At 45.2% G+C, this 12,818-nt stretch overlaps 1 protein-coding gene across 1 annotated transcript in view; it reads right to left on the bottom strand.

The window, feature by feature from the left end:
* Positions 1-12,818, bottom strand: part of ITK (IL2 inducible T cell kinase) — a 43,906-nt gene that overhangs the window by 10,641 nt on the left and 20,447 nt on the right. Inside the window, exons 5-8 of the mRNA XM_016209525.2 lie at positions 10,939-10,979; positions 8,067-8,218; positions 5,687-5,752; positions 3,824-3,878 (exon numbers count right to left, since the gene is read on the bottom strand). Coding sequence (XP_016065011.1) covers positions 3,824-3,878; positions 5,687-5,752; positions 8,067-8,218; positions 10,939-10,979 — 314 coding nt within the window. The remainder of the gene's footprint in view (positions 1-3,823; positions 3,879-5,686; positions 5,753-8,066; positions 8,219-10,938; positions 10,980-12,818) is intronic.

The raw sequence follows: 12,818 nt of genomic DNA, 5'->3' as shown, positions 1-12,818 counted from the left end.
AAAAGCTTGCCATGTGATTCTTAACAGACATTTAGGCTTGATTTCCACTGACTCAGCAAAACACGCAGCTCTTGCTCATAACAGTCCTCATGGAGATTCTCTGTCTCACAAAGCAGCACTAATAATGAGACGGCTTAACCCTGCACAGAAGCATAACCTGCTTACTCTAACTTGGCCCTAACCCTGCAGGACTGTGGAGGGGGGCGGGAGGCTGGGGACAGTTGGCCCTTACAATATTGTTCATTGTTGCCAAACATATAGTTTACCACATAAACTTTGTGAAACTCCCCAAACTCTTCTTATCTCTGCCGGGTGTTTCAAGAGTCTCTTCTGAAATTTGGGATGGGGGTGGTGGGGGTGGTTGGAGAGTCGGGGAATTGGATGAAGGTGGTCAAAAGGTATAAACTTCCAGCTGTAAGATAAGTAAGTCATGGGGATGTAACGTACAGCATGGCAACTCTAGTTAATGATACTGAATTGTATGTTTGAAAGTTGCTATGATGTATTTGAATGTTGCTGAGAGAGTAGATCTTCAAAGTTATCATAAGAAAAAACCAACTTGTAACTGTGTGGTGATGGGTATTAACTAATTGTGGTGATCAGTTTGCAATATACACATGAATCAGATCATGCTGTACACCTTGAATGTACACAATGTTATATGTCAGCTTTATCTCTCAACATCATGTTTGTGACATCCATTATGTGTAGCATAGATTGTTTTCAAAATTTCTCCCCTTTTGCCCAATAGTGAAGCTTGGCTCTTGCCTCATTGAAATGGGGTGCGTTAAACGCAAGGCAGGGAGAAGCAAAACTTCAACAGAGGCCAACTTTGTCTGCACGTGTAACCTACAGTAAAGGGGAAGAGACAGACCCAACAGCCCAGGAGTTAGCCAACTGCCTTGTGAGGAGGGGAGTAAGAGCATCCCTTCCGTTTAATTAAGAACGTTTTGTTGTTGTTCTTTCAAAGAAACCATTTGTTATCATTATTTTTTTTTAAGCAAAAATTTGTAATCAGAGCAGGACCCAGTTGTTAACAAGAGTCAGCCACAGACATGAGCAAAAGGCGAAGTCAGGCTTGCAGCCAGCTCTGCCGAGCACAGGGCGCTCGGAGCTCTTCCTCCACTGCAGTTGCTGTAGGCGACAGGCGGTGAAGGTGACAGGAAACTCTGGTTTGGGCTGAGGTGGCCTAGAGCTCTGGTTGAAAATGAGGCACATGCCACACCACCGACTTCCTGAAAAGGGCTCAGAGGAAGTCACAACCACCCAGAACACTGGAGCCTGAGGGGTCTTTGCTCATATTACCGCCATGCAAGGGGGCACTGACCTGGGCAATGCAGCCTGGGGTGGGGTGGGGGGGAACCCTCGCTCTCATGGGACATTGTCAGTGTCTCAATTTACCTTTTATACTTTATATAGAAAAAATAAGAAAGCAGGGATTATCCTCTAAGTCTTTCTTCAGAGTTTGTTTTGTTTCCCAGTAGAGTCCAGAGCTCCCTGAGGTCAAAGATCCTGTCTCAAGCACCCCTAAGTACTTAGTCAGCAAAATGGTAAGGTCCCTGAGTTTATGTCGAGAAGTCTAATAAAAGAAGTGCTGCAAACATACCACAAGTGAGACGGCTGAGAAGTGAGACAGCAGACATAAGAGGCTGCCTGTATGACGTTCATCACTGGTAGACACACTGAGTCTTTTGGAAAATCCACAAGCAAGTAACCTTGCCCTCTTTGTTGAGGGCAAAGTTCCCCAAGGGCAGAGCATCTCCCCTCATCCTCTTGTTAGCTGCCTGCTAATAGCATCTTAACCCAAAGGAGAAAAACCATGTTCACTGTTCCCAAAAAAGACTGTGGACTTTCCTTTTCCCCGTGCCATTTTCCTCTTACAGATATTGTATTTTTTTCTCTCTGATAGAATGAATAAATCTATTATCAGTTTTTCTTGTGCAAAAGTAAATAGACATTAATGATGAACTCCATGTCTTTAAATTATTCTTTGACAATATTCACCATCACTCCGCCATCACAGCCTTTCATGCCCTTCCTGACAGCGTCCCAGATTTCTTTCTCTTAGGCTCACTCCTAACCACGGTCCCAAATTGTGGATGGTTTGGGTGGCCAACTGTCCATTTGCCTGGGACTGGTGCAGGGTTGGGGATGCTCCTGGGACAAAGGAGTCTCAGTGTTAAAAATAGGATAATCCCGGCCTAGCCAGGGTGAGTTGGCTACTCCGGCTTCATTCCATTTTGAGGGGAGGTTTGCAGTTTAAGATTCTTAAAGTTAGGAAATACTTTCAAGCCGTAACTGGAAATGGTATATGGTGAAATGGCAGACAGTGTTGACATTTGGCATAAGGACACTGACGCCTTCATTAACTCATTAATTACTGACTGTTTACTGGTTTCACTAAGGCTAGGGTTGGGCATTGGTTGTTAGCATTGTCTGAATATTAGGCTCGGCTGGGGAGATTTTTCTCTAAATGACTAATTCCTGGGCCCTTCCAACCCTAGACATGCTGATTTAATGAATCTGGGGTTTGGCCCGGGTACTGGTTTTTAAAATGTTTCCCAGGCTATTCTACTGTGCAGATAGGTCTGGGAACCACTCCTCTAGGCATATTTGCTGATAAATTAATTGATTGCTCTGTGGAGGCTTTCTCTCAATACCTCCATGTTTTTGATTTCTCTGTGAGAGCCATAAATGTGCTGTTCTCAGTGCTACCCAATGTGTGGTTTGCAGATGAGTGCCAGTTGACAAATGATTACTGGTCCACTACCAGACAGAGAAACTGAGTAAGCATTTAGAAACTTTTTATAGCAATCAGAGAGATTAATTTTATGTCCAATGAATGTAATAATAATAAAAAAAGATTGGACTTGCATTTTTGTCTTTGTTTCTTTTTAAATGTTTTCTAGTAATTTATTTTTATTGTATTTTCTAAAATATAAATTTGTGACAAATTGGAAATGAAAAACAAACCATGAAAAGTGATCCATCCTGGATATGTTGAGAGGCAGTGCCCTAGGATAACAAATAATCTTCTGGTCCAGGAAGAGAGTGTTCACTTTGGGAGCTAATGACTCAGTGGCAGCTGTTGGGAGACTGTGTTGAAAGGATCTCAAAGCCATGAACTGTGATTAACCGTGTTGGACATAGAACAGGAGCAAAGAGTAGCAGTATGACTGCTGGGAAATTGTTATTCCTGATTTAGCCCAACCCTCATCTTGTGCTCATTGAGAAACAGGCCCAGAAGAAAGATGAGATGTCCCCAAAGTCACACACTGAGTTAGAGACAGAGCAGGGACCAGAACCCTACTTTTCCCACTGCACCATACTTTCCCTCTTCTCATCCCTCTGTCCCTTAATCCTGATGTCCCTGGCTGGGTAAGATCAGTGCTGCCACTCACATTGCATGGCTCTCGAGAACTGTTGTATGAAAAATAAGTTCAAACAGCGGTGTATTTCCTCTGCATCCACAGCTCAGCCAGGCACAATCTGAGTCAGGGCCTCCCCTGACCCCGCCAGAGAAACGGGCAAGGGAGACAGCCCGCGGCTCCCCGTGTCAGTCATCACAGCCCGAGAGTCCACCGCACCTGCAGCAATGGATGCCTCTCAATACCAAGACCTTTGACCCTCCCCAGATTTCTTACCCTGCTGTATGCTTATTCTGTGAATCCCCAGAATATTATTTTACGAGGCATGAAAAACACTGTTAATGCAATATATGGTTTCACTACATTGGCATCAACCACAGCAAGGCTGAAAAAAAACCAAAAAAACAACCCAGCACAATTTATTTTAAGTCAAAAGGCATGTTAAGGAGACTTACTGTGTCCAAAAGAAGTTTTTCAGCTTTGTCTCGGCTGATACTTTTATTGTACCACCTGCAAGCAGGGAAAAGTCATGTCAATGACATTTAAAAATTTTTAATGATTTATTTATGAAAGATCATTAATGCCAGAAATATCTTCAAGAGGGGGAATAGATTTCTTTTTTATTTGCCCCAGGCTCCACCATTCCCTATTGCCTTGGAATTTTGGGTTTGTCTCCTTTATCATAAATTAAGACATTCTAATTAAAAGCAAAAACAAAAAGTCCCAGCCTGGTGATCATTTGAAATAAATGCGCCCCCCCCTTTTTTTCTAAAGGCATTGACTATAGAAAAAGAAAAAGAATCCTCTTTAAGCATGTTTTATACAGGTTTCATTGCTGCTCAAGGATTTTTGGAGCTGATTTCTCTTTTAGCTGAGGGGTGGAGGGCTACTCACTTGTACTTCATCAAAATGAATCTCAGGCTGAGAGAGCCTTCAAAAAATAAATGATAGCTCTTCACTGTAGCATGAATTTGAATTTCAACAACAAATAACTTGACCACACTTGAACTAATAAGAACCCACCTGAGTTAATAAAAGTCCTCATAGTTAGTATTCTTCAACCCTGGTATCATATATTTGGTGAGGACTTAAAATTTTTTTATTTTTAGATAATTTCAAATGTATAGAGAAGTTATAGGATACTATAAAAGAACTCCCATACACACTTCACCCAGATGAATCAATTGCTTACATTTGCTTTAACAGTGTCTCTGGATGGATAAATATATTTTTTTCTGAACCATTTGAAAATAGACTTTTATTCCTAAGAACTTCAGTATGCATTTTGAAGAAATAGAATATACACTTATATCACCATAATACAATTATCCAAATTGGGAAATTTAACATTGGTACAATACTATTATTTAATTTAAGACCTTGTTCAACCTTTATCAGTTGTCCCAATAATGTGTATTGTAACTATTTTTTGCCATGATGAAAGATCTGATCCAGGATTACTAGTGCATTTAGTTTCCATATCTCTTTAAGTCTCCTTTAATGTGGACCAGTTTCTCTGCTTTTCTTATCTTTCACGATGTTTACATTTTTGAGAACACAGGACAATTATTTTATAAAATATCCCTCACTTTGGCCCGGCCAGCGTGGCTCAGCAGTGGAGCATCGACCTAGGATCCAGGAGATCGCGGTTCGATTCCCGGTCAGGGCACATGCCCGGGTTGCGGGCTTGATCAGTGACTCTCTCATCATTGATGTTTCCAACTCTCCCTCTCCCTTCCTCTCTCTGACATTAATGAAAACATATTTTTAAAAAACATCCTGTTCTCTGGATTTGTCTGTTATTTCCTCGTGACTACGTTGAGATTATGCACGTTCGGGCGGGAATATCATGAGAGTGATGTGTCCTCCATGCACCGCTTCAGGAGATACATGATGTCTGTCCGCCCTATTGTGGATCGTTTGGTTAAAATGTGGTCTGCCAGGTATTTTGACTTTCTTATTAATAAGTGACTTGTCAGAAAATACCTTGAGCTTATGCAACTATCAAACTGTCACCCCCTAGTTGTGACATTCATTGATGGCACTTGCCCGAATCAGTTGACGCTTTGAGCCCGCGTGTACAATCTGCACAAGCATCCGAGAAGCATCCTCTGGATACAAGGGCAGATGCGTACACATCCCCTCCGCCTCCTATTCAAAATGTTCCTCTACTGTTATTTAGGGACCAGAGTGTGGGGAGAAGAAAGCAGGTCAGGAAGGGAAAATGCCTGGTAATTTTATAATCAGTCAACAATTTGTTTCTGATCTAAAGAGGACTCCTTAGTACCATATTTTTGTAGAATAAATAAAAATCTTACTCGTAGGTTTCCAGGTTATTTGCAGACTTTTCCACCAGATAACTGCTTGGTACATATCCTTCATGCCTGTTAAAAGGGAAATCAGTGTTTAGACTAATGTAGGACTAATTTTCACGTCTCCACTTTATAAGTTTTACTCGCTAGATGTCTCTTGGAGATGAGAGTCTCGCATTATGTGGCATTCCTGATAAGACATTTTAAAGCTCTAGAATAGAAGCATTGCTGGAAAATAACAATAATTCATCTGTTAAGGGCAGTGGAGTCACTCCTGAAATAAGAGCCACAGTAAATAAGACGTGGCTATTTTGCTTTTAAAGCGCTGCTTGCTCTTCTCCACGTTGTGAAAGTCCCTCTACTGGAAAAAAAAAAAAAGAGATCAACGTGCGGTCTCCGTTTTCTAAAAGGAAACGTTTTCTTGTGTGTGGTAATCAGTACTTTTTCCACTTTCATGCTATTATTTTATGGTCAGGAAACCAAGATAATTAAAATATCAAAAATTACTATCCAACCGCAGGTGCCAAAAGATCCTGCCAGTCAGCATCGTAAGTTTTCATCCTAGGCCCCCCGAATATTTGTTGTTAATTAAGCCCCTTCAGACATAAAAGGTAAAACGTGATAAAAAAAGGAAACAGTCATGTTGGATCTGGGGGTGGGAGTCCCTTTTGAGCAGGAATAAATAATTGGGCATAAACTAAGACATAGGTTAAGGGCCTCATAAGCGCGCTGAAATACTTCACAGGTTACTCTTCAAAGCCGTTTAACACCGCAGGGTGGGAACTGTGTCCCTTCGCGCCCAGCCTGACTGCGCCTGTAATGAGGAGCCTAAACTAGATCCCACGGAAAATCCCTCCAGACCCGGCCGGTCTATCACACGATGCCTGATGGCGTCTGGCTCTTCACTCCATAGCGTGTTTTGCCATATTTCAATCCAGTGGTTACGATGATGGGAATGTGCCATCTATTTCACAGAATTGTTTTGAGGTTTGAAGGAAGCGAGGATGTCAAATATGGGATGACTGTCTCGTTTCTCTTGCCCGTGGCTGACACTGCTAGTCAACCACGACATGCTTTCTTTGGAGAACTGGACATCCAGCCTCAGAATCCTCCTTAACACAGTGCGCAAGGCCGTCAGTGCCAACGGATGGGAGTCATCTTGGTGTGAAATTTGCTATTCCTTTTATATCTCTCTTTGGGAATTCCCCTTAATTATAGCTGCGTTGGTTGTTGTTGTTGTTTTTTGTCACACCATATGTTTACAGTTATATTAATAGGTCAAATTCTATTTTTGCTTTCAGATAGAATGTGTTTTAATATGCCAGCCAAAGCTGGGTTATCTACACAAATGATGGTTGTTCTCTTCACTTGTTCGCTGATATAGAATTTACAAAGCCCTGTCACTTTCAACATCTCACTGATTTTTCTCAACATTATGAGACAGTCAAAGCTGATATTATCAGCGCTGGCCAGGTGGCTCAGTTGGTTGGAGCATCGCCCTGATACGCCAAGGTTGTAGGTTCAATCCCCCACCAGGGCACATATAAGAATCAACCAATGAATGCATAAATACGTGGAACAACAAATCTCTCTCTCTCTCCTTCTCTTTCTCTCTCTCTCTCTCTCTCTCAAATCCATAAATAAAACTGATGTTATTATCTGTATTTTACAGATAAGGAAATGCATTCACAGAGATTAAGAGACGTTTGCAAAGCCCTATGCAAGAAGAGCAGCTGATACTCAAGTCCAACCCTCTGTCTTGCCACCTTGTGTACTTTCCACTGTGCCACACGATTACAAAGCAAATGGGGCAAATTTCCATGCACCCATTGGCCTCTGGGGTGTCCTCTTCAAAGCCCTGCGAAGTGCAGAGTTGAGCCTTTCCACAGGCCACTGAACAAAGGGTAAACTGTCATTTGGGAAAGTGAGACCTAGGAGAAATTTCCTGGCACCTCAGGCGCTAAAAAAATGTCAGTTGATTGAGGGGATGGATTTCTGAGTAAGTCCCTCTGGTGTTTGGGGAGAGCCAGGCGGTCTTGAACCTGTTTCTGATACAGCCTCCCAGTGTGCACACAATAGCGCTTCTTTGTGGAACAACTTGCTGATCTCCCAAACGGTGGATGCCAGTAGAAAAAACGCAGGGGAGTTTTAGATGTTTGGGGGCTGGGAGGGCTGGATGGGGCACAGGGCGCAAGCAGAGCAAGTGACTGCCTCCCAGCTGCTTCTGAGAAGTGGAAAGACACCTCTCAACGACTTCTTCCTGCCTCTGCCTCTGCTCCCTCTCCTAACTCAGTGCAGTGGTCATGCTGGAAGAGGCAGGGCAAGTCCTCCAGGGCCTGCTCCCACCTCACCCCGAAGGCTGGACGGTGACCACAAAGACCCTTACCCGTTCTTGTCTTGAACTCGCCACCAGTGAATCTCGGAGCTGTCCAGCAGGTAGTATTCCTCATTGCGCTGCAGCGCCAGTTCCTGGGGATCGCTCGTTTGGTAGTCATACAGGGCGATGACCAGGGTTTCTTCAGGCTCGTGAAGTGATCGCTGGGGGGAGACGGCAAAATCAAGCACAGATGCAGAAAGGAGGGAAACTGCAGGGCGAGGTCAGCCAGTCCCTGAGCCATAACTTGCTCCTGGGTGGGAGCCAGGTCAAACACTGGTTCCTACAAGCCACTGGGATGTTCTCTGAGACAACTGCCTTCCTCTAGTTGGCTTTCTTCATGTGTTAGGATTTTGGTGTTAATATGACATAAAGAAATTCAATACCTGAACTCATCACCCCTCCCATTCTACAAGGTAAATTCTGACCCAAGTGAATTCCAAGCAGCCGCATGCACTTCACAAAAGTCTGCTGATTTCTCTATTTGTACCATGTCACATGTTGCAACCTCTCTGCCAGAAGCATCACATTCTTGGCAAAGATGACACGGTCAACACTAAATCATTTAGTCCATACTTTTCTGACTTGACTTGTGGGTTTGTCCAGATCCATAGGCTGGAATTCCTCTGAGAGCTCGTTTAATCTACTCTTCTGTTTAGAATGGGGAAACTGAGGCCCAGATGGAGAAATGGATGTGGCTCAGTTTAGTACTTGAATTAGTCTTAATGCTCTTTCCACTAAAGCACATGGGCTCCCTTCTTTCTCTTGTGGGCTCTGTGGCCTATGTGTCTACTTCCTTAGTGCCTTTCTTAGGATGAGATACTGAGGACGTGAAGAAGAGATTGTAAGGCCAACAAGTTCAGGATGGGCACACCTGCCGCAGTCGGCAGATTTAGTGAGAGAGTAAATAAGGGAAGAGATTGCCATTATTGGCTAGAACAAGGTTTGTTGTTATAAAAGTCAAGTTCTCTGAGTAGCTGAAGCATTTGATAGCATAAAAATACTAAGGCTTAAAAAGAAAAGAAAGAAAGACTTGCCACACTGATATAGTATGTGATCCCAGCTGAACCCAGATTGGAATTTGAAGCCTAGATATTTGTGGAGTTTGTGAGGTGGTATATTAGGTTTTATGAACAAGAGTTGACGGGCCTGAGACTTTCACCCTAAGAAAAGGAGTTGTGTTCAAGGGCACCTGAAGCTAAAGGGGGGATATGACTGTTCCACAGTCTCTCTCACACAGAGCATCAGGCCTATTAGCTCAGACTGGATTAAAAATACATATAGCATCTCTAGGTGCCCATTCAAGATGCCGTCACCCATTAGGGGACAGAGCACAAAAGTGAAGGGAGAAATAAATTCAATTGGCTCAAGGTGAGAAATGTTGCAATGGATTTAAATGTGTGGTTGAAACTAAAACAATGATTGCAAAGGCCCTGTGGTCAGAGGGCTAAAATAGCATGGACGCTGCTCCTCCGGGAAGTCTTCAAGACCCAAATGGCAGAATCCAAGGAGAGATGGGCGGGCAGTGTTTTCTGGCCTTCACCTTCATTGACAGGGGAAATAAGACAAGGTCAAACTGGCTTAAGGTGCAGAGGTGTGTGTTTAGATGAGACTGTGGGGGGGACCGTCTGCATTGCTGGGGTGGTGAGATTCCAAACCATGTCTTCAAGAGATGGGGTGAAATATTAATTCAAAGATCAACTAGAAAAAAGGGGAAAGAGCTCATTTTCGGTTACAGCTTAAGCACACTTCTTTCCTGTTCTGAGGGATTCGGCTGATGACAGATCTAAAAACCAGCCTGAGGTTTTGAGTGATTTAGAACTTCTCTTATGGGAAAACTGCCAGTTTTTGAAATGTCACAGTATTGGCTGGAGGAAAGACAGCAGAGCTCATTCTGCAGGAAGAAGCCAGGAAGCAGAGTCAGTAGGTTCTGGAATTCAAGGGCAGTTACTAACATGCGGTGTTTGGTGTCGATAAGACCATAAGGGGAGGACTGACCTTTTTTTTCTTCTTTTGTCTTCTTGACTAAATAGCTTCCCCAGAGTTGACTCCCTATCACCTGTCTTGTAAGTCAGTGTTTTAGGCCCGCGTTTCTCAAGCTTCAGTGTGCCTCAGACCCACCTGGAGCTTTATTAAAATACAGATTGCCGGTGTCCTTCCCCGGAGTTGTGGATGCAGTAGGTCTGGGGTGGGGCCTGAGAATCTGCATTCCTAACAAGCTCCCAGGTGATGCTGCTGCTGCTGGTCCATGGACCAGACTTTGGGAACTACCACTCGAATTAGAGACCACCCCACCAGAAACTCTGCAGCTTCCTGGTTTGACCCTTAAGTGTCTGAATGGCCTCTGGAGAGTCCCCAAATGTCCTTTGGGACTTGATTTCCTAAGCTTTAAAAAGAGAATAAAACTCTCTCTAAGTGGCTAGAACTGATAGTGAGTTTTGAAATAGATAGTAAAAATATGGGAGTGCTTTGAAAAATATAAAGTATTATCAAATGTACGCTTCCAAAGTGCCTTTATGGAGAATGACTATGCAATTTTCCATAGAGTAGATGTTTTACGTATGGTAAATTTGCAGTTTTACATGGATGTGAGCTGTTACAATACTCCCAAGTGGTCACGTGGCTGGACACACAATTTGATACAGTATGTATTTATTGAGCGGATAAAGCGAGGTGAAGAGTTAGCAGCTGAGTGGTCCTTTTACGTAGACAGACCCATGAGACCATCCAGGCCCAAGAAACACAGTGCGCGGAGTTCAGTGAGTCCCCACAGCCTAGTGCACCGCAGAGGGCCTGAGAGGCCCGGGCAGGCAGGGAAACGCGAGCGGACAGGCCGGCCGGGAGCCCGCGCCCACCCGCGCCCGGCGCCTGAGCGCCCACTCACCCTGTTATCCTCGGGAGTGGGAGGAAGAGGCTTCTTTGAAGCTGAAACAAGACAAACAGAAAAAGAAAATGAGCCTGAAACTGAACATCCCCAACCGGAGGTGAGCAGTTGGGGGCTTTTCCGAGAAAAAGGAGCCCTGAGGAGCACAGCGGGAGAAAGGGGCCAGGAGGAGACTGTGAGGTGCAGAGAGACAAAAACAGACCCTGTCAGAGCCTCTGTGGCATCTCCCTGAGCCTGCGGGCTCCTGATGTTGCTTTCTAGGAGACACCAGGATTTCTCCGAAGCCGATATCTGGGCCTCTTTTTCTGTATTCCCAGGCAAAGCCTAATCCCAATCCCAAGGTTGTGGCAGAGGGACTAGGCTTGTGCCCTGCCCTGTAGGCCTGGAGACTTCCTCGATGGCCCCTGCCACCTGCTAAACCCGGGAGTGGGAATGGGTGACGCAAGGGGACAGTGACTCACTGGCTTCCTGATGCTGCTGTGGGCTTGAGGGGGGGTGGCTGAGGGGGCGGCCAGTGTGAAATCCACTTTGTTACCCTGAGGTGTCTGAATATGTGTTGATGCGGCCTCCTCCGAACAGCGCACAGCAAAGCCCTTTATCTCTCCTCTCTCTATTCCTTCTGGCCTCCTTTCTCCTCGCTTCTCTCTCTCCTTTTTCCTGTCCCTTTCCTTTCATCTCTTCACCTCTGTCTCTCAGTATTTCTCCTTTGATGCACTGAAAAGTCAGGCCCGGAGTCAATGGACCAAGCATGGGGGTCTGGGGTCACACAGGAGGCAGTGCCCAGGCTTCTGCTCAATTCAAAGATTTCTTCAACCATCAGAGAAGGGACTGGGCTGCATCAGGGGCTGAGTGGCTCATTCCTGCCTGAGGCTGACTTGAATGAACAGCCCATGCCAGGGACGTGGTAAGGAGGTTCGCACAGTGACCCTGGGGCCCAGCCCTTGGGCTAAGTCCTTGGGCAAGGGCAGGGTGGGGTATTGGGTATGCAATTCACAGAGAAGAAGGAAAACAACATAATAGGGAGCATGCTTCCTATTCAGCCCTGAACTTGGAGCCAGGAGACTGGCATTTACCCCCGGCTCCACCACACACCAGCTGTGTGGCCTTGGGCCCCTTCTGGCCCTGAACATTCTGGGACTGGCCTCTCTGTCCCCTGGCCTTGCTCTCCCCTTCCTTCCTGGCCTTCTGTGTGAAGCTGGTATATGGTGAGATCAGGGCCAGTTCTGGCTGCAGAAATAAGTGTTTCTGTGGGCTGGGTAGAGCTTCATTCTTCTGTCCACAGATAAGGAAGGCTAGTAGACGCAACTCCATTCATCACGAGCTCAGGAAGTGCCCGCAGCTGTGCCAAGAGCTTTGCATGCCCCGAGTCTCCCACAACCCCACAAAGTAGCTATTTATTATCATCGGCCCCATTTTACAGATGAGGAAACTGGCTCAGAGACTCAGATAGGTTAAGTAACATAGCAAGAAAGCGATGGGGCTGGGACTCACCCTCAAGTGTTTTTTCATCCCAGAGATTTGTGGTCTTGGACCCTGCCCTGTACGTGTGCCATGAGCCAATGATCATGTGCTGTGTGCACAGCGTGGTGTGCCCTCAAGCGCTCTGCCCTCAATTCTATCAAAGCTGCGGTGCATGAGAGTATTTAAAACAAGTCAGAAAGAGTAGAATGGGTGCATGCTCAGATTGGGACGTTGTTGTAGGTGACAATGCAGAAGCAGGACCATTGGCAAAGTGAGTGTCCAGTGGGTAGGCCCTGGGTTCATGTGGGGAGAAACTCAGCATGACCAGCCTCCTTAAGTGTCATCTGGTGAGTCATGCAGGTGGTCCTCACCCCTTGGTCATGTGTCCACCACTCGGTGGAAGGAAAGACTGCGAACCA

Source organism: Miniopterus natalensis, chromosome 4 (assembly GCF_054644295.1).
Source record: "Miniopterus natalensis isolate mMinNat1 chromosome 4, mMinNat1.hap1, whole genome shotgun sequence".
NCBI lineage: Eukaryota > Metazoa > Chordata > Mammalia > Chiroptera > Miniopteridae > Miniopterus > Miniopterus natalensis.
The sequence above is the reverse complement of the archived record's forward strand: the minus strand, read 5'-3'. Positions and strand labels throughout refer to the sequence as shown.